Below are 22,162 nucleotides of genomic sequence, written 5' to 3' on the forward strand. Positions count from 1 at the left end.
CGAAGTTTTTTTCAAAATTTTACCCATCACGCAATATCCCTAAAAAAGCTTCAAAGTGCCTGATTTTAACCATCGTTATATACACCCGTCCATTTTCCTGTGACGTCACATAGTGAAGCCAACACAAACAAACATGGCGGAAAGAACAGCAAGCTATAGCGACATTAGCTCGGATTCAGACTCGGATTTCAGCGGCTTAAGCGATTCAACAGATTACGCATGTATTGAAACGGATGGTTGTAGTGTGGAGGCAGGTAGCGAAAACGAAATTGAAGAAGAAACTGAAGCTATTGAGCCATATCGGTTTGAACCGTATGCAAGCGAAACCGACGAAAACGACACGACAGCCAGCGACACGGGAGAAAGCGAGGACGAATTCGGCGATCGCCTTCTAACCAACGATTGGTATGTGTTTGTTTGGCATTAAAGGAAACTAACAACTATGAACTAGGTTTACAGCATATGAAATACATTTGGCAACAACATGCACTTTGAGAGTGCAGACAGCCCATTTCAGGCGCGCTAAGAACATATATTTTTGCACGATTTCAGCACTCAGGTTAACCATACCTAAATAGACACAAAATACTGCATTACACAAGACTACTCGAATGATTGAAAAAAATAAATGTTTTTAAGCTAAATTATTGGTAAACACAGTTTATGTATAATAATTTAGGTAAAACCGCGAGTAATTAATAATGTTTTCATCAATTAATATATTCTGTAGACATACCCTCATCCGCTCTCTTTTCCTGAAAGCTGATCTGTCCAGTTTTGGAATTGATGTCAGCATCTGCTTTGAGTGTCGCAGGATATCCACACATTCTTGCCATCTCTGTCGTAGCATAGCTTTCGTCGGTAAAGTGTGCGGAACAAACGACTGACCATTTCGTCGGCTTTCCCCACAGCCTCGTGTTTTGAACAAATTTCGTCCAATTTCTTGCCACTTTCGCATCTTTGGGCCACTGGTGCAACTTGAATCAGTCCCTGTTCGTGTTGTTAGCCTCCGACAACACACCGACGAAAGTGAGAAAATGGCGGATTGCTTCCCGATGTGACGTCATCGCTCCAAGAGCGAATAATAGAAAGGCGTTTAATTCGCCAAAATTCACCCATTTAGAGTTCGGAAATCGGTTAAAAAAATACATGGTCTTTTTTCTGCAACATCAAGGTATATATTGACGCTTACATAGGTCTGGTGATAATGTTCCCCTTTAGCACTTCCTTCCTTCTAATGCATTTATTAAGGCTTCTTCTTCTTTCACTTCATTGTGCAATACATCTGCTTGCATGGCGTTTGCCAGCGCATGCTACATATAAGACATACTGTATACAGTGGGTAGGGAACGTATTCAGACCCCTTTAAAATGTTCACTCTTTGTCTCATTGCAGCCATTTGCTGAAATCAAAAAAGTTCATTTTATTTCCCATCTCCTTGACAAAAACAAATGGAAATGTAGAAATGTTTTCAAATTTATTAAAAATAAAAACTCAAAAATGACATGTACAGAAGTAATCAGACTAATGCTCAATACTAGAGATGTCCAATAATATCGGACTGCCGATATTATCGGCCGATAAATGCTTTAAAATGTAATATCGGAAATTATCGGTATCGGTTTCAAAAACCTGAGTAGTCTTGGATTCAATCCCGGGCTCGGGATCTTTCTGTGTGGAGTTTGCATGTTCTCCCCGTGACTGCGTGGGTTCCCTCCGGGTACTCCGGCTTCCTCCCACCTCCAAAGACATGCACCTGGGGATAGGTTGATTGGCAACACTAAATTGGCCCTAGTGTGTGAATGTGAGTGTGAATGTTGGCCCTGCGATGAGGTGGCGACTTGTCCAGGGTGTACCCCGCCTTCCGCCCGATTGTAGCTGAGATAGGCTCCAGCGCCCCCCGCGACCCCAAAGGGAATAAGCGGTAGAAAATGGATGGATGGATGGTTTCAAAAAGTAAAATTTATGACTTTTTAAAACGCCGCTGTACGGAGTAGTACACGGACGTAGGGAGAAGTACAGAGTGCCAATAAACCTTAAAGGCACTGCCTTTGCGTGCCGGCCCAATCACATAATATTTTCGGCTTTTCACACACACAAGTGAATGCAAATGCATACTGGGTCAACAGCCATACAGGTCACACTGAGGGTGGCCGTATAAACAACTTTAACACTGTTACAAATATGCGCCACACTGTGAACCCACACCAAACAAGAATGACAAACACATTTCGGGAGAACATCCGCACCGTAACACAACATAAACACAACAGAACAAATACCCAGAACCCCTTGCAGCACTAACTCTTCCGGGACACTACAATATACACCCCCCACTATCCCCCCTACCCCCCTCAACCTCCTCATGCTCTCTCAGGGAGAGCATGTCCCAAATTCCAAGCTGCTGTTTTGAGGCATGTTAAAAAAAATAATGCACTTTGTGACTTCAATAATCAATATGGCAGTGCCATGTTGGCATTTTTTTCCATAACTTGAGTTGATTTATTTTGGAAAACCTTGTTACATTGTTTAATGCATCCAGCGGGGCATCATAACAAAATTAGGCGTAACAATGTGTTAATTTCACGACTGTAAATATCTGTTGATATCGGAATTGTTAATTAAGAGTTGGACAATATCGGAATATGGGATATCGGCAAAAAAGCCATCATCGGACATCTCTACTCAATACTTTGTTGATGCAGCCTCAAGTCTTTTTAAATACTATCTATGGGCAGTTTCTCTCATTCCTCTTTGCAGCACCTCTCAAGCTCCATCAGGTTGGATGGGAAGCGTTGGTTTTCACCCAGGATGTCTCTGTACATTGCTGCATTCATCTTAGTCTAGTCAGGACTGCATTCCTCTGTGGAGAGAGGAGAACCTTCCAGAAGGACAGCCAGAGCCGGCCCAAGGCATAAGCGTACTAAGCGCTTGCTTAGGGCCCCGCGGCCACCAGGGGGCCCCCAAAAGCAATTAACAAAAAATTCTTATTTTTTATTTTTTGCATGTACGAGTCTGACTGATGATTTCTAAATGATCAAAGATATATTATTGTACAAAAACACAATTTCAGGTCAACAGAGTGCTGCTGCTGATCTAGGCTTAGTGATTCTTTCTGCCTCTCTTTAAATGTAAAGCTGCCTCTGCTGCACCTGTGACGTTTGCCGCCTGCTATGGCGTCACATTAGTGCCAAAAATCCGAGCGCATAAAAACTGTTATCGCGCGCTGATTCTCCACTTCGTGCGCGCGCGCGACACCCTTTTGCGTGCGCGTGGTGCCTTTTTGCGCGCGTGCCGTCTCGGTCTGTGCGCTGGCATGTTTCGTTTTGGCACTTTGGGGGTGGGTATGCTTAGCCGGCCCCTTCTTTCTGATTGGCCAGACGAAAAATGCTCAGAGATAATCAGAAGTATAGCAGGGCGGGTCATCATCAATATGTATCAAGATTGTTATAGGCGCAAAGTTTTCACTTCTTCTTGAACATTTGTTTTCTAATTTATGGAATTTCTTTTGATTCAGCCATAAAATTAATGAAATAATCTTTGAATTTTGTTTTTAAAATGTTAAAAATAGCCTTTTAATAATGTATTCTGAAACAGTTTAAAATAATCAGAGAACTGACTAACACTGACCCTACACAACTATGTTGCACAATTAAGTCATTTTTTTTTATAGCGAAAGAGGTGATTTCAACAGGTGCAGCATCCTATGTCATATCTACATGTAATAAGATTTGTAACAAGGCAAACCGTTTGTAAATTGGTCGAAAATCGAGCAAGTTATGGTAATTTAATTGGTACATGTACTAATTAAATTACCATAACTTGCTTTGACATCAATGTAATGATTGAGGCTAGCTGTCCGAGGTAAGATGGCTACAACGTTGCTACGCTGGAGAATGATTGGTCTTATGAAAAATGCTCAGAGCCAATCAGAAAGGAGGGGCCGTCTAAGCATACCTGCCCCCATAGTGCCAAAAAGAAACATGACAGCGCGAGGAGAGATGCCAGGAGTACACAGAGAGCGCACAGACCGAGACGGCGCGCGCACAGAAAGGCACCGCGCGCGTGCAAAAAGACACCACGCGCGCGCAAAAGGGTGTCGCGCGCGCACGAAGTGGAGAATCAGCGCGCGATAACAGTTTTTATGCGCTCGGATTTTTGGCACTAATGTGATGCCATATCTTTCCTCTCAGATTCAGACAGGTGATCAGAGGACCACTGTCTATTAAGGAGAACTTTTCATTCCCCAAACGGCATGATCAACAATCAATATTATTGGCAGAAATAGAGGGCCCCAAAATCAAATTTTGCTTAGGGCCCCATGGAGGCTTGGGCCGGCACTGAGGACAGCCATGTCTGCAGCAAACCACCAATCAGCACCTGAAAGACTCTCAGATCATGAGAAATAAAATTCTCTGGTCTGATGAGACAAAGGTTGACGTCTTTGGCGTGAATGCCAGCCGTCATGTTTGGAGGAAACCAGGCACCGCTCATCACCAGGCCGATACCATCCCTACAGTGAAGCATGGTGGTGGCAGCATCATGCTGCGGGGATGGTTTTCAGCGGCAGGAACTGGGAGACTAGTCAGGGTAGAGGGAAAGATGAATGCAGCAATGTACAGAGACATCCTGAATGAAAACCAACGCTTCCCATCCAACCTGATGGAGCTTGAGAGGTGCTGCAAAGAGGAATGGGCCAAACTGCCCAAAGATAGGTGTGCCAGGCTTGTGGCATCGTATTCAAAAAGACTTGAGGCTGTAATTTCTGCCAAAGGTGCATCAACAGAGTATTGAGCAAAGGTTGTGAATACATGTGATTTGTTTAGTTTTTTATTTTTAATAAATTTGCAAAAAATGTTTACATTTCTGTTTTTTTCTGTCAAGATGGGGTGCTGAGTGTACATTAATAGGAAATAAAATGTACTTTTTTGATTTTAGCAAATGAAACAAAGAGTGAAAAATCTAAAAGGGTCTGAATACTTTTCCTACCCACTGCCCAACATAGGATAATCAAATGCTTCCAACTTTTCAGAAGGCTTGGATGAGTCTGAAGTTTTTAAAGAGCCCTGACCTAACCCCATTATTCTTCTCGCCACTTCCTAGTTTATTAATAATCAACTCAAAGCCTTTTTTTTTAGTGCTCATGTTCAACAGGTTCACACGTACCCGGCGTTACTTTACAGAGGAGTTTACCAGTTCTACGATTCGAGCCTTACTCGTAAATCTGTCATTTGGAGAATATGAGCTGACGGCGCAGGGGGTCAGTGAGTGCTGAAACGCCAAGAGGGGTAAAAGTTGTGGCGTGCTGCATGGTAGCAGAGACAAGATTTATGACTGACACACGCATGCATATTTGCCATCTCTCTGGGGTCAGAGTCCTCCAGCCTTGGAATGAACCGCTTCAGGTTCAGAGGAATGTTAGCAAGAACTGACATAACAAGTGTCCTCTCTCAAATGGATTATTAAGGAAGAAATGGCCTGCAATCGCTGAAAAATTATTTGCGATGCCGAAAAGTTAAACGAATCCGGGCATCGCAACATATCATAGCATGAAAATAAACAACATATAGTAGATGCTCCAAGTAAAGCATTGTTTCTAAAATGATGAAAATACATATCCTCTGAAAATATCAATGAAATCAAGATACAATTTGTTTTAAATAGTTAAAAGGTTTTATGGAATAATAAATCCTAAATCATCATACTACATTTTATCATACTAGGAATGCAAACGATGCATGTGTTTGGAAATGGATGATTTATTTAAACATTGCAGAAAAATACATGTCATGGAAAGATATTTAGGGAAATGCCAGTAAGATCCATTAAACATAAACTGAATCAATCTGAAATAGATTGTACAAAACCCAAAACCAGTGAAGTTAGCACGTTAAATAAAAACAGAATACAATGATTTGCAAATCTTTTTCAACTTATATTCAATTGAATAGACTGCAAAGACAAGATATTTAATGTTCGAACTGAGAAACTAATTTTTTTTTTGCAAATCATTAACTTAGAATTTAAGGGCAGCAACATGTTGCAAAAAAGTTGGCACAGGGGCATTTTTTACCACTGTGTTACATGGCCTTTCCTTTTAACAACACTCAGTAAACGTTTGGGAACTGAGGAGACCAATTTTTGAAGCTTTTCAGGTGGAATTCTTTCCCATTCTTGCTTGATGTACAGCTTAAGTTGTTCAACAGTCCGGGGGTCTCCATTGTGGTATTTTAGGCTTCATAATGCGCCACACATTTTCAATGTGAGACAGGTCTGGGCTACAGGCAGGCCAGTCTAGTACCTGCACTCTTTTACTATGAAGCCACGCTGTTGTAACACGTGGCTTGGCATTGTCTTGCTGAAATAAGCAGGGGCGTCCATGGTAACGTTGCTGGGATGGCAACATATGTTGCTCCAAAACCTGTATGTACCTTTCAGCATTAATGGTGCCTTCACAGATGTGTAAGTTACCCATGCCTTGGGCACTAATACACCCCCATACCATCACATACTGTATGCTGGCTTTTAAACTTTGAGCCTATAACAATCCGGATGGTTCTTTTCCTCTTTGTTCCGGAGGACACGACGTTCACAGTTTCCCGAAAAAATTTGAAATGTGGACTCGTCAAACCACAGAACACTTTTCCACTTTGCATCAGTCCCTTTGAGATGAGCTCGGGCCCAGCAAAGCCGGCAGTGTTTCTGGGTGTTGTTGATAAATGGCTTTCGCTTTACATAGTAGAGTTTTAACTTGCACTTACAGATGTAGCGACCAACTGTAGTTACTGACAGTGGTTTTCTGAAGTGTTCCTGAGCCCAGGTGGTGATATCCTTTACACACTGATGTTGCTTTTTGATGCAGTACTGCCTGAGGGATTGAAGGTCACGGGCATTGCCGCTTACGTGCAGTGATTTCTCCAGATTCTGTGAACCTTTTGATGATATTACGGACCGTAGATTGTGAAATCCCTAAATTCCTTGCAATAGCTGGTTGAGAAATGTTGTTCTTAAATAATTTGCTCACGCATTTGTTCAAAAAGTGGTGACCCTTGCCCCATCCTTGTTTGTGAATGACTAAGCATTTCATGAAAGCTGCTTTTATACCTAATCATGGCATCCACCTGTACCCAATTAGCCTGTCCACCTGTGGGATGTTCCAAATAAGTGTTTGATGAGCATTCCTCAACTTTCTCAGTCTTTTTTGCCACGTGTGCCAGCTTTTTCAAAACATGTTGCAGGCATCAAATTCCAAATGAGCTATTATTTGCAAAAAATAACAAAGGTTTTCAGTTTGAACATTAAGTATCTTGTCTTTGCAGTCTATTCAGTTGAATATAAGTTGAAAAGGATTTGCAAATCATTATATTTTGTTTTTATTTACGATTTACACAACGTGCCAACTTCACTGGTTTTGGGTTTAGTATTCTACACCCACTCGGTTTCTTAAAATGGGTACAGTGGATAGCAAGTTATGTAATAAATGACCATCTAGTCAGAGAGAGGTAGGTTGACTTTACATTCTTGAGGTTTATGATTTTTTCCTTTTTAATTTGGATATAACAGCCTCTCCACAATGGCTGTAATTAGAGCATTTGTGCTATTTTCCTTTCTGTACATGAATGACCAAATCCAATATATATCCCAACTAGTAAACTCATTCCTTGTCTTTCCTGCGCCACCTTGCTTCCTGTGAACAGGGAAGAGTCGGGCCAGAAGCCCAGCGTCTCATCCGGAACCGCGCAAGGCCACACTGATCTCGACGGGCCTCTCTTCCACAGAAGTGGCTCCAAGGCCGACGGTGAGTTCCTCGCCCGTTTCGAACCGCAACATCCGTGTGACCTCCATGTCGTCCACCCTGCGCCAGACTCCGACTCGGACAGCGAACTGTCGCTGGACGAGAACAGCTCCTCCTACGCCTCGTCTCGATCCTCGGACAGCGAGGACGACGACATGGATGTCAAGCCCAAGTGGAATAACGAGAGGCAGCCTGTTCACAGCACGCCTAAAGGTAAACACTGTACTACAATGCTTACTTAGAGACTCAGTCAGCACATACTACTCATTGTCCGAGCACCACTCACTCAGTTATATATAGTTGGTAAAGTTCTGTTTTTGCCTCATTCCTGTGAGAATCCTGCGTGTGACTGAAGCATTAAAGGGGAACTGCACTTTTTGGGGAAAAGTTGTCTATCGTTCACAATCATTATAGAATAGAATAGAAAGTACTTTATTGATCCCTGGGGGAAATTCAGCACCACAGTTTGCTCACAATAGACAAGAAGAGAGACAAAAACATACATGTCCTTTTTTTTATTATTTTCTTTTATAGGATTTTAATGAGGATAAACAATGCTTGAAAGATGCGGATAATAAGTCATCGTTGTAGGCTTCAAAGCGCTCTAAAACAACTTCAAAACCCTCCATCAACATTTTGTATACACACTGCATGTCTATATATAATGTAGTAACAGACACGTTCATCCATCCACCCATCCATCCATCCATCCATCTTCTTCCGCTTATCCGAGGTCGGGTCACGGGGGCAGCAGCCTAAGCAGGGAAGCCTAGACTTTCCTCTCTCCAGCCACTTCGTCTAGCTCCTCCCGGGAGATCCCGAGGCGTTCCCAGGCCAGCCGGGAGACATAGTCTTCCCAACGTGTCCTGGGTCTTCCCCGTGGCCTCCTACCGGTTGAACGTGCCCTAAACACCTCCCTAGGGAGGCGTTCGGGTGGCAACCTGACCAGATGCCCGAACCTCCTCATCTGGCTCCTCTCGATGTGGAGGAGCAGCGGCTTTACTTTGAGCTCCCCCCGGATGACAGAGCTTCTCACCCTATCTCTAAGGGAGAGCCCCGCCACCCGGCGGAGGAAACTCTTTTCGGCCGCTTGTACCCGTGATCTTGTCCTTTCGGTCATAACCCAAAGCTCATGACCATAGGTGAGGATGGGAACGTAGATCGACCGGTAAATTGAGAGCTTTGCCTTCCGGCTCAGCTCTTTCTTCACCACAACGGATCGATACAGCGTTCATAACAATATGTAATATGTTCAATATTTACCGTATTTTGATCATTTTAATCATTGCCGGAACTAATTCCTTGGCACATTTATTTCCGTTTCCATAGCAGCGCACTTCCGACTTCTGGCAACGACTCTGTGTCCTACTTCCGGAAACAAACGCCAGTGTATTTTCTAATCATGGTAGAATCGATAATAGACAAAGAAGACGACTATTTTTGGTGAAATGAGGATTCGCAACCTTATACTTTTGAAGCTGAATATACTGAGGATGAACTCCTGCAAACACAAAGGAAGAGTGAGACGTTGGAGCAGACGGAAGCTGAGCGAGTGACATGAAAGGGACTGACGCTATATATGTGGTGCTTGGAGACAAGCTATTTCAACATAAATGGAGTGCTTCCCCAAATAAACCGGAAAAAACGTGCCAGGCCAGCTGGACCAAACGCACAACTGTCCATCGAGTGAGTCACACTTTAATATTGATCATGATACACGCAGCATGTCATGCGTGTTATTACAACTACAGTACATATGCTGTCTGGCTAGCTGTGTACAAACAATACATCAAATAATACTTCACTGATACTGTAATAAGATTGTTCATGTTTTTCAGCCAGTACAGATTAGTGTTCTATCGCATTGTGTTGTGTATTACAAACTCAAACACGTTTTGTGCTGACGTAGAAGCTAGCTTATCTCTTGCCATAGCTAGCTTTTACGGCTAATACCGAAGCGTGCCGATGTGTTACTACGATAGAAATATAGTTCCTCACTGTTTGCTCTTACAATAACAATGTCGCTACAGCTTGGTTATTATACAGGTTACGGAACGTAAATGAATTATTTTTGGCAGTTTTTTAATGCATTTTTAAAGTGTATTAGAGGCATAATTGATTGCTCCTATTAGCTGCACTAAGAATGAGGCATTTTTTAAAAGTTAGAATGCCAAAGAAAAAAAAAACCTTTTGTCTTCTTGTCTCCCATAGTGATTGTGAACAATAGCGGTTATTATAATGAGCTCAAATGTTAAATGTTATATTAAAAAATAAGATTTCATTATCAAACAATCAATATTTATTAACACAAACTAAAGTACTGAAAATTGGTACCGTTGAGTACTGCTATCGATTCCCAGGTACCGGGAATTGGTACCGTATCGGTTCAAATGTGAACGGTACCCATCTCTAATAGGATTGAACTATTAGTAAATGCTGTGATTTACCAGTTGCTGCATCTCTGCACCCACTTACACAATGATTCATGAAACGCTGCCATATTTTGATTCGTTTGTTGCACGTGACGTCACGTCCGGTTGCAGACTAAACAATGGGTCACGTGAACGATCACTCAAGTAGCACTCGGGGAGGACTCAGCCAAACTCCCTCGGCGTATTGCCGCAATTTTCAACACCGACAAATCAAATATGCTTGGTGGAAAACTAACAACAAAATGCGCTAAATTGGCATATTAGCATGAGCGATTTCAACACCACCAAATTTTGTAATGAAAACTACTACTAAGAAGAATGTTACAATGTATCAGCTGGTGTGTAATAAGCACAGTACTTACAGTATAAACACTTTCTAAGGCGCAACATAACGTATTTGGCTTCCTGCAAAAATTACTTACTAGTTAGTAGTGTTGTCCCGATACCAATATTTTGGTACGGGTACCAAAATTCTTACGATACTTTTCAGTACTTTTCTAAATAAAGGGGACCTGAAAAAATTGCATTATTGACTTTATTTTAACAAAAAATATGACGGTCCATTAGACATATGTTTCTTAGTGCAAGTTTGTCCTTAAATAAAATAGTGAACATACTAGACAACTTGTCTTTTAGTAGTAAGTAAGCAAACAGAGGCTCCTAATTTAGTCTGCTGACATATGCAGTGACACATTGTGTCATTTTCCATTCTATTATTTTGTTAACATTATTAAGGACAAGTGGTAGAAAATAAATTATTAATCTACTTGTTAATTTACTGTTAATATCTGCTAACTTTCTCTTTTAACATGTTCTATTTACACTTCTGCTAAAATGTAATAATCACTTATTCTTCTGTCCTTTGATATTTTACATCAGTTTTGGATGATACCACAAATTTGGGTATCAATCCAATACCAAGTAGTTACAGGATCATACATTGGTCATATTCAAAGTCCTCATGTGTCCAGGAACATATTTCCTGAGTTTATAAACATAATATAATTTTTTTTTTTTTTAAACGAAAGAAGATGTTGTTAAAAAAATATTGACGTAACCGGATCGGTACTTTTCAGAGGCGGTATAGTACCGTATAACAGTGGTCCCCAACCTTTTTGTAGCTGCGGACCGGTCAACACTTGAAAATTTGTCCCACGGACTGGGGGTGGCGGGAGGGGGAGGTTATGGTATTTTTTATTTTTTTATTTGTTTGTCATAAAGAAATACAATCATGTGTGCTTACGGACTGTATCCCTGCAGACTGTATTGATCTATGTTGATATATAATGTATATATTGTGTTTTTTATGTTTATTTAATAAAAAATAAAACACTTTTTTATTTATTTTTTTATTTTTTTATTTCTTGTGCAGCCCGGTACCAATCGGTCCATGGACCGGTACCGGGCCGCGGCCCGGTGGTTGGGGACCACTGCCGTATATGATTCATTAGTATCGCTGTACTATACTAATACTGGTATACCGTACAACCCTACTAGTTAGAGAACATACAATAGATAGCCTGTCCAGTACTACCATGTATTGTTTTGGAAGTACAACTGCATTGCAAATGAAACTCAAATGTTGTGTTTGTTAAAAGTACCGAAAATTTCTACCGTTGTGTATCGTATCGATTTAAATGTTAACGATACCTGTCATTAAGTGCTGTGATCTACCAGTTGCTGCATCCTTGCACTTGCTCACGCAATCATCAATTTCCTTCCAGTAGCCTCGGTGTCCAATCACGTGAAGCCGTACTGGCCCACGGATGCTACGACAGCCAGCGACAGCGAGGACCCCGGTGGTCAGGAGCGGCTGAGGGTGGAGACGAAGGTGAACGTGGAGCTGCACGCTGAGAATAAGCTCAAGCACAATGAAGAACGAGACAAGGAAGCGCCTCAGGACAGGGACAAGCAGACCAGCAGCAACGCGAAGGACACGACAGCGCCAACAACGCAGGCCGGTCAGACCAACAGCATCCAGCAACCAGAGCAGAGAAAAGGTGAGGGAAACACAGACCGGGTGCAAAATGAGCAACGCTAAGGTGAAACGTGTGTTGGACTCAGGTATCTTGAAGAACAAGATCAGCTACCCGCCGCCGCTGACCGACAAGAACATGAAGAACCGTCTGAGGGAGAAGCTCAGCGACTACAACTCCCCCACCATCACCTCCCCTTCGCCCAACAACAACATGGCCGCCCCGCAGACTCCCACTTCCGTCAACATCATGGTGCCGACGTCCCGGCGGACCTCCTTGGCCTCCAACGACGGAGGAGGAGGAGGTCGTCCGCCCGGCCACCATGACAACGGCTCCGTCGTCAAACCACCCGTCGCACCGCGGCCGCAGATTCCCACCGAGGCGTTGCCGGCGGCGATCTACCGCGACACCAACGGAGGCGTGGCGATGCACTTGAAGTCGGGGACGCTCAACGGCGGCAACGGATCTGACTCCGAGTGAGTAACTTCTTTTGAATTTAAATCTGTTGCATAACCTTAATAACCCGAACCATAAGACAACCCTTTTTTTGTAGTTGGTTTCTGTGTCTCACCAGGTCACTGTTGTGTATGTGAGTGACAGAAAGAAAAGCTCAGATTTTTTTGTCTTATACGTGTCTTACGTTCGGGTCAATAGAGTAAATCAGTTGTATTGGACAGTCTTCTACTCCAGTCAATCAGACAATATTGTGAGGTTTGGTATCAGTGTTCCTAAAAATAGACACATTTTTTTCTTCACGTTTTAACCCCCCGAGTCAAAATAATTGCCTAGGCCTGCACTAGATAGAGCCCACAGTTTGAGTATCACTGCTGTCACCTGTTTTGAAAAGGTCTTATGATAATTATGATACCAAATTGCGAGAATCTGAATCAAATCGTCACCCCAGAATCAGGTCAAGTCGTTAGGTGCCCAAATATTCACACCTCTAATATTTGCCAATGTCGGGACTCTCTAGCCCAGGGGTGCTCATTACGTCGATCGCGAGCTACCGGTCGATCTCGGAGGGTGTGTCAGTCGATCACCAGCCAGGCATTAAAAAAATAGTCCTAAAAATGAGCGATCATAAATCTTCACTATGACGTCACTTTCGTCACTTGATTGACATTCACGGCACCCGAGGGTCTTCTGAGATGACGCTGGCTGCTGCCAGCTCATTAAAATTACCGACTGGAAGGCGAGAAACACTTTATTTCAACAGACTCTGGCGCCGTACCTGTCGTCAAAACTCCAAAGACCGACTACACAGTTGCGCTAACAAAATAAGAGTCTCAGAAAGCTGGCGTGCACAAGCTAGCAAGCTACGGAGTTTGCCGACAATGTATTTCTTGTAAAGTGTATACAAAGAAGTACGGAAGCTGGACAAATAAGATGCCAAAAACCAACCACTTTCATGTGGTATTAGACAGAAAGGAGGACTTTTTTTCTCCTCCATTCGAAAATGCGGACATTATCAGCACCACTGTCTGATTCCTATCAATGCAAGTCATCAGAATCAGGTAATACACCAACTTATATTCTTGTCTTCATGAAAGAAAGGAATCTATATGTGTTAAACATGCTTGTATTATCTTTAAACACCTTTAACTTATTAACAATATTAACTATATGTGTTAAACATGCTTGTATTATCTTTAAACACCTTTAAGTTGTTAACAATATTAACTATATGTATTAAACATTCTTGTATTATCATTAAACACCTTTAATTTTTTAACAATATTAACTATGTGTTAAACATGCTTGTATTATCATTAAACACCTTTAACTTGTTAACAATATTAACTATATGTATTAAACATGCTTGTATTATCATTAAACACCTTTAACTTATTAACAATATTAACTATATGTGTTAAACATGCTTTCATTATCTTTAAACACCTTTTACTTGTTAACAATATTAACTATATGTATTAAACATACTTGTATTATCATTAAACACCTTTAATTTTTTAACAATATTAACTATATGTGTTAAACACCTTTAACTTGTTAACAAAAACATATATTTCATAAATAAGTAAATATAAATTATATATATGAATGAGGTAGATCCCCACGACTTGATCAATTGAAAAGTAGCTCGCCTGCAGAAAAAGTGTGAGCACCCCTGCTCTAGCCCAACGTTTTTCAACCACTGTGCCGTGGCACACTAGTGTGCCGTGAGATACAGTCCGGTGTGCCGTGGGAGATTATGTAATTTCACCTATTTGGGTTAAAAATATTTTTTGCAAACCAGTAATTATAACCCGCAAATAATGTGCCGTTGTTGAGTGTCTGTGCTGTCTAGAGCTCGGCAGAGTAACCGTGTAATACTCTTTCATATCAGTAGGTGGCAGCAGGTAGCTAATTGCTTTGTAGATGTCGGGAACATGGTTTGTCTTGATCACAATATGCAGACGACAGCGGGAGGCGGCGTACAGGTAAAAAGGTATCTAACGCTTAAACCAAAAATAAACAAAAGGCGAGTGACGCTAAGAAAAGGCATTGAAGCTTAGGGATGGCTATGCAGAACGAAACTAAAACTGAACTGGCTGCAAAGTAAAGAGAAAATTAATGCTGGACGACAGCAAAGACTTACAGCGTGTGGAGCAGCAGACGGGGTCCACAAAGCTGACATGACAATCAACAACAAAATAGCAGCGCAAGACAATAACTAAAACATTACACACAGGAAAACACCAAAAACCTCAAAATAAGTCACGGCGTGATGTGACAGGTCGTGACAGTACACCTACTTTGAGACAAGAGTTATAGTGATGCATGCTTGGTTATGGTTTGAATTCATATCCAATAATTGTGAGAACTACTTTTTACCGTCAATATCAATCAATCATGTTTATTTATATAGCCCTAAATCACAAGTGTCTCAAAGGGCTGCACAAGCCACAATGACATCCTCGGTACAGAGCCCACATAAGGGCAAGGAAAAACTCACCCCAGTGGGACGTCGATGTGAATGACTATGAGAAACCTTGGAGAGGACCGCATATGTGGGTAACCCCATCCTCTAGGGGAGACCGAATACAATGGATGTCGAGTGGGCCTGACATAATATTGTGAGAGATATCGACTGTTGAGTTTCATTTTTTAATGTTTTCTGCTGGTGGTGTGCCTCGGGATTTTTTTAATGAAAAAAATGTGCCTTGAAAGGTTGAAAAACACTGAATTATGATACCAAATTGCGAGAATCTGAATCGAATCGTCACCCCAGAATCGGGTCGTGTCGTTAGGCGCCCAAAGATTCACACCCCTACACTGCAAAAAGTCAGTGTTCAAAAACAAGGGAAAAAAATACAAAAATTAGGGGTATTTTATTTGAACCAAGCAAAATCATCTGCCAATAGAACAAGAACATTTGGCTTGTGAAGACTTTCCAAAACAAGTGAAATTAGCTAACCTCAATGAACCTTAAAATAAGTATATTCTCACTAATAACAAGTGCACTTTTCTTGGTAGAAAAAAAAAAGAGACCTTTTTGCTCAATATGTTGAAAAATATTCTTAGATTAAGTAAATGCTAGTGCCATTATCTTGACATAATGACATGCGCTCGGCATTACATTTCTTGAAACCAGCAAACTTATACTAAAAACGGATTTATTGTTCTTAATGGAAAAGCAACAATGCAACCACTTGTTACTCTCGGGGTTTCCGAGCCGCTCAGGCAAATCATATGGTCTAAAAATGCATTTTTCCATCGATAACATGACATCATCGCGCCAAGTGCGTGCTCTTTCAGTCAATTAGTGGGCATATATACAGCCCGGCCAATAATTAATTGTAATTTTGAGGAATTTATCTGAATGTGCATGAACTATTTCTGTTCAAAATTATTTGAAATGTTAAATGTTTAAATATTAACTGTCAGTTTACTGTACTGTGCCAACTGTACAGTACTATAGGAGTACGTATTTTCTATTGTTTCATTGAAAATAAAACAGCAAAGTCCATTTGACTGTCATCTGTTTTAATTATGAGACACAATTGTGTCAAAATCATGATTTTTTTTTTCATGCTTGAAATAAGAAATGGTGGAATGGAAAAGGGTGGAGTGCCATCTCCGGGTTGGGGAGGAGATCTTGCCCCAAGTGGAGGAGTTCAAGTACCTCAGAGTCTTGTTCACGAGTGAGGGAAGAGTGGATCGTGAGATCGACAGGCGGATCGGTGCGGCGTCTTCAGTAATGCGGACGCTGTATCGATCCGTTGTGGTGAAGAAGGAGCTGAGCCGGAAGGCAAAGCTCTCAATTTACCGGTCGATCTACGTTCCCATCCTCACCTATGGTCATGAGCTTTGGGTTATGACCGAAAGGACAAGATCACGGGTACAAGCGGCCGAAATGAGTTTCCTCCGCCGGGTGGCGGGGCTCTCCCTTAGAGATAGGGTGAGAAGCTCTGTCATCCGGGGGGAGCTCAAAGTAAAGCCGCTGCTCCTCCGCATCGAGAGGAGCCAGATGAGGTGGTTCGGGCATCTGGTCAGGATGCCACCCGAGCGCCTCCCTAAGGAGGTGTTTAGGGCATGTCCGACCGGTAGGAGGCCACGAGGAAGACCCAGGACACGTTGGGAAGACTATGTCTCCCGGCTGGCCTGGGAACGCCTCGGGATCCCCCGGGAGGAGCTGGACGAAGTGGCTGGGGAGAGGGAAGTCTGGGCTTCCCTGCTTAGGCTGCTGCCCCCGCGACCCGACCTCGGATAAGCGGAAGAAGATGGATGGATGGATGAAATAAGAAATTATTACTTTAAAAAAGTAGTTTTATACTTGTGAGTGTTGATGACACAGCTTTGCAACAGTTGATATTCTAGTTTCAAGCATGTTTTACTCAATGTAGGTCATCAAATCTCAGCAACAAGCTGAGATCATTTAGGACCAAAACCCTTAAAACAAGTAAAACACTCTAACATAAAATCTGCTTAGTGAGAAGAATGATCTTATCAGACAGAAATAAGAAAATATCACCCTTATTTGAGATATTTAATCTTACTTAGATTTCAGTTTTTGCAGTGTAATATTTGCCAATGTTGGGACTCTCTAGCCACATGCTAAGCTAACACGCTGCTAACTCAAACGTAATGATGACTTCCTGCACCGCTCGCCTTCAGTTTCTCCCTGCATGCTCTCGTGCTTGACCCCTCCTTTCTTCGCCGCCATGCTTCCTACGCACCCCTCCACCCCCATCCATACCATACGTCCATATTACCAGTGACAGTAACGAGACTTCGATCTGACCCGTCAGGGACATCCAGACCAGCCCGCCGTTGTAGGAGGACAGGACGGGAGGAGCCACACCTCTCTCTCGGAGAGCAGTATTAAAGAGCAGACATGAGGACGGCCCCTCGGACAAAGAAGGATAAAGGGAACAAACTCTTACCATGTGAGGACCGTACGGAACCTGTGCCATAAAAGGAAGGACAAGATGGAGGCGCAGACGCTATAAATATGAAGACTTCCTCTTGGAATGTGTTGCAGGGTGACTTCACCTCCACATGTTGGTGGAAAGACTTTGGGACGTCAACATGTTGGTACATTTGTAGTCCAGGTGGATTTCAAGGACACACAGACACACACGAGTGCTCCCTTTGTTTTTCTCTTGTTGAACTATTTTCATCAAACTTGAAACAATCAGGAGAGCGTTTTGGACTGAGGCCTTTCAAGCACACACGTTTAATCAAGCCAGAAAGCACTAATGGAAGGATGGAGAAGCATTTTAGCACTAGAAACCTGTGAAGCCTTCTTTTCCGCTCACCAAAGTCACAAAGCTTTCGCCTTTTTACATGCTTCAAAAACGACATATTTGGGAAAGGCTTCAAGACAGGTGTCAAAGTCAAGGCCCGGGGGCCAAATCTGGCATGCCACATCATTTCATGTGGCCCGCGAACACCTGGAAATAATATGCGTCAGTAAAATACCTTATCTTTTCTTACTACATTTATTTGTTCTTTCCATTTTGACAGAAAGAAAATATATGGATGGCATGAAATTATTATTATTTATATTATATTATATTATAATATATTATATTATAAATTAAGATATTTAAATATTCTTATTTTGACAAAAAAAAGTTTGGAAAGTATGATTTTATTTATATATATATATATATATATATATATATATATATATATATATATATATATATATATATATATATATATATATATATATATATATATATATGTATGTATGTATGTATGTGTCACTGAAGGCATCAAAACTATGACACCTGTAAAATGAAAACCCTTTCAGTTGACTACCTCTTGAAGCTCATTGAGAGAATGCCAAGAGCGTGCAAAACAGTAATCAGAGCAAAGGGTGGCTATTTTGAAGAAACTAGAATACAAAACATGTTTTCAGTTATTTCACCTTTTTTTGTTAAGTACATAACTCCACATGTGTTCATTCATAGTTTTGATGCCTTCAGTTACAATCTACAATGTAAATATACAGTATATATATATATATTTATATATATATATATATAAAACAACCGTCAGGTACAGAGGGCGAAACAGGAAGCAGCTTTGCAAACATGTATGTGTATATATATATATATATATATATATATATATATATATATATATATATATATATATATATATATATATATATATATATATATGTGTGTGTATATATAGTACAGGCCAAAAGTTCGGACACACCTTCTCATTCAATGGGTTATCTTTATTTTCATGACTATTTACATTGTAGATTGTCACTGAAGGCATCAACACTATGAATGAACACATGTGGAGTTATGTACTTAACAAAACAAAAGGTGAAAGGTAAACAAGTAATTTACTGTTATTTATCACGATTATTCCAAAATCAAGAATGTGATTTATCTTTAATGAAAATATTGTCAAAATAAGAATAGTTTTAATTTATATATATATATATATATATATATATATATATATATATATATATATATGTATGTATGTATGTATGTGTATATATATATATATATATATATATATATATATATATATATATGGCAACAGACAAACATAGATCACTCTATTACATTCCTCCCCTTTTAGAAATGTAGAAGTTACTCAATAGAAATAAACAACCCAACCAAAAAATGCAGCAGCTCAATAAGAAGCCAAAAAGTGCAAAAACAATAATGTTGGTGTTGGAGGAGTTGTGAATGAATGAAATATGAAATCCGTGTTGCAGTCTGCAGGTGTACCTAATGTTGTGGCCCTGCAGTCATTCACAACTCCTCCAACACGAACATTATTGTTTTTGCACTTTTTGGCTTCTTATTAAATAACTTTTTTAAATAGATTCAATCTTGCACGTGGAAAGTTTAAGTGTGGGCTTTAGTTGATATAACACTCCCGTCAGGGGGTGCATTCTACGGCGGGAGTGCATTCTCTACCACCAGGAGGCGGGATGTCTTAATAAGGTTATCCAAAAAATAGTGCTCGATACCGTAGTAGAGCGCAATATATGTATGTGTGGGAAAAAATCACAAGACTATTTCATCTCTACAGGCCTGTTTCATGAGGGGGGTTTCCCTCAATCATCAGGAGATTGATGATTGAGGGAACCCCCCTCATGAAACAGGCCTGTAGAGATGAAATAGTCTTGTGATTTTTTCCCACACATACGTATATATATATATATATATATATATATATATATATTGCAACAAATATTTTATTATACTTTCCAAAAATGTTTTGTCAAAATAAGAATATTTAAATATCTGCTTGATTTATGATTTCAAAGCAAGAGCATGACATTTTATACTATAAAAATGACAATATATTTTACGGTAAAATCTATGGTGCTTTTTACAGTATATTACATTATAAACTCGATCACTGTTTTTTACAGTAGAATTCTATAGACTGCGCTCCCAGTTGATTTTACAGTTGTTGTTTTTACGGTGTATTACCATAAATGGAAATAATACGGTCCCACGTTTTTGTGTTTTTTTGCAGTAAAAAAAATGGCAGCTCAATCGCCAGAATAAAAACAAATTGGACTGCTTTTCCATTTACAGTAATATGTTGTCAAAACCACCGTCGATTTTACAGTAAAATTCTGGCGAGTAAGCTGCCAGGTATTTTTTTTTTACGTAAAAAAACAAAACAGTGGTTCTGTTTTTCCTTTTATCGCAACATGTTGTAAAAAAAAACAAAAAACTGTATATTTTACAGTAAAGTTCTGGGAACTAAGATGCCAGGTTTTTACTTACAGTGTACATACAAAAATATACAGTATATGATAATCCAATGCATAAACAACTTCATATATGTTCCATGCGGCCCTCGATGAAAGCCAGTTTGACCCCGTGCTTTAAGACTGCACCGTCTTGCAGCTCCACTTCAATGTTTACCGCTCACAAGGTGCCTTCCTGCACCGTGCGTCACGTCTCGTGTGTTCTACCTGTGTAATCAATATTCTTGTGAATGCATGTTTTTGTAACGATACGACACTGGAAATGTTTTGTAACATAATGTATATTTATTTTTTATGGACTTTTTAAGACACTGGAGTCAAATAATGCTGCCTGTAAAATTAAAGATGTCAGTGAATTTTTCACTTAGTGTGGACTTTTTTTCAACAATAAAATCTGCAGGCTTAAGAATAATACTCGGGGATAAGGCTGAAGCTATGAACAGTGCCCAGATGTTTACCCTACAAGGTAATGTAGCAGTCTCCACTACATTATTTACATTTTTTTTTTTTTTTTTAACACAGCTCAGTCCACTTATGAGGCCTTGGCACTTAGCTCCGGCATTCCGAGGTAAGCCGTAAGGTATTGACAGCGCGCATTATGGAGCCTCTCACTTTAATGAGAGGAATGTGTCTTCCAAGTTTATGTGGCAGATAGGGTGGAGATGCATCGAGTTCACGGAGGTCACCGCCGTGCAAGATGGAGGCGTAAGCGGCCGAGGGAAAAGGTGTGGCACGTCCCGCACGTATTGTCTTCCGCCACCAGGCGCTGCCAGGTATGGTTTTGTGGAGGGGTGCAGTCAGTGAAAGGTTAGAAGGCTGGGTCAAGTTACAAACCTATTGGGGAGCTTTGTTGTCATGGCAACCGTCAGGTACACAGGGCGAAACAGGAAGCAGCTTTGCAAACATGTATATATGTATATATATATATATATATATATATATATATAGTACTGCTGTCAAATATGATTAATATCTTTATTCGAAATTAATCACGTTTCTGAATTTGGATTAATCACAGTACGTTACTTGCTTACATAACTTGAATTAACCGGAAAAAAACAAAATTTTGACAGAATGTCATACACAAACATTTTTAAAATGTTTCATTTGAATGCACATCATTTATTTGCTTGAAACCTGGTAAAGGGGTTAGCTAAAGTCCTGTCCTGGGTTTTATTTTAATATTTTTCTCAGCAAAATTATGTGTGCGTATGCACTGACCTGATATCTGACCTTATATAAAAGCCCACGCTGCTTTTTAGGTAACCATTTAATGTAAAGGGGAAAGGAGCTCAAAATGAATTAATGTAAAAAATTGTTTTAAAAAATGAAAAGAAATTGCCTGATTAATCCACAACTATACATGATTAATGCAATATTTTTTGTTAATAATCACAAGACTCGTTACTTTTGACAGTCTTAATATATATATGTGTATATATATATATATATATATATATATATCAGGGCCGGCCCGTGGCATAGGCCGTATAGGCAAATGCTAAGGGCGCTGTCCATCAGGGGGCGCCACGCCAGTGCCACAAATGTTGGAGAAAAAAAAAAAAAGTTGGTACTATTATTTCTAAATACAAAAAATAATCCCACGTTAATTAAAATGCAAAGTAAAGCCTATATAATAGAAATATTATTTGTTACAATATTACCCCCCCCCCCCCCCCCCCCCCCCCCCCCAAAAAAAAAACGGTGCGCCCCCTCCCTTCCCGTATCATGACTCTTTTTGGACGTCACC

The 22,162-nt window shown here is 40.6% G+C and overlaps 1 protein-coding gene across 4 annotated transcripts in view; it reads left to right on the forward strand.

The window, feature by feature from the left end:
• Positions 1-18,276, forward strand: part of celsr1a (cadherin EGF LAG seven-pass G-type receptor 1a) — a 258,208-nt gene extending 239,932 nt beyond the window's left edge. For 3 of the 4 annotated variants that reach the window (XM_061959763.1, XM_061959766.1, XM_072913297.1), the window contains exons 32-36: positions 7,698-7,798; positions 7,865-8,008; positions 11,952-12,227; positions 12,292-12,679; positions 17,456-18,276. In XM_061959763.1, coding sequence (XP_061815747.1) covers positions 7,698-7,798; positions 7,865-8,008; positions 11,952-12,227; positions 12,292-12,679; positions 17,456-17,483 — 937 coding nt within the window. In that variant the 3' untranslated portion in view covers positions 17,484-18,276. The remainder of the gene's footprint in view (positions 1-7,697; positions 7,799-7,864; positions 8,009-11,951; positions 12,228-12,291; positions 12,680-17,455) is intronic. The other variant, XM_061959765.1, reaches the window with a different exon arrangement.
• Positions 18,277-22,162: the final 3,886 nt, after the last annotated feature.

Source organism: Nerophis lumbriciformis, linkage group LG05 (assembly GCF_033978685.3).
Source record: "Nerophis lumbriciformis linkage group LG05, RoL_Nlum_v2.1, whole genome shotgun sequence".
In the NCBI taxonomy this organism is placed as follows: Eukaryota; Metazoa; Chordata; class Actinopteri; order Syngnathiformes; family Syngnathidae; genus Nerophis; species Nerophis lumbriciformis.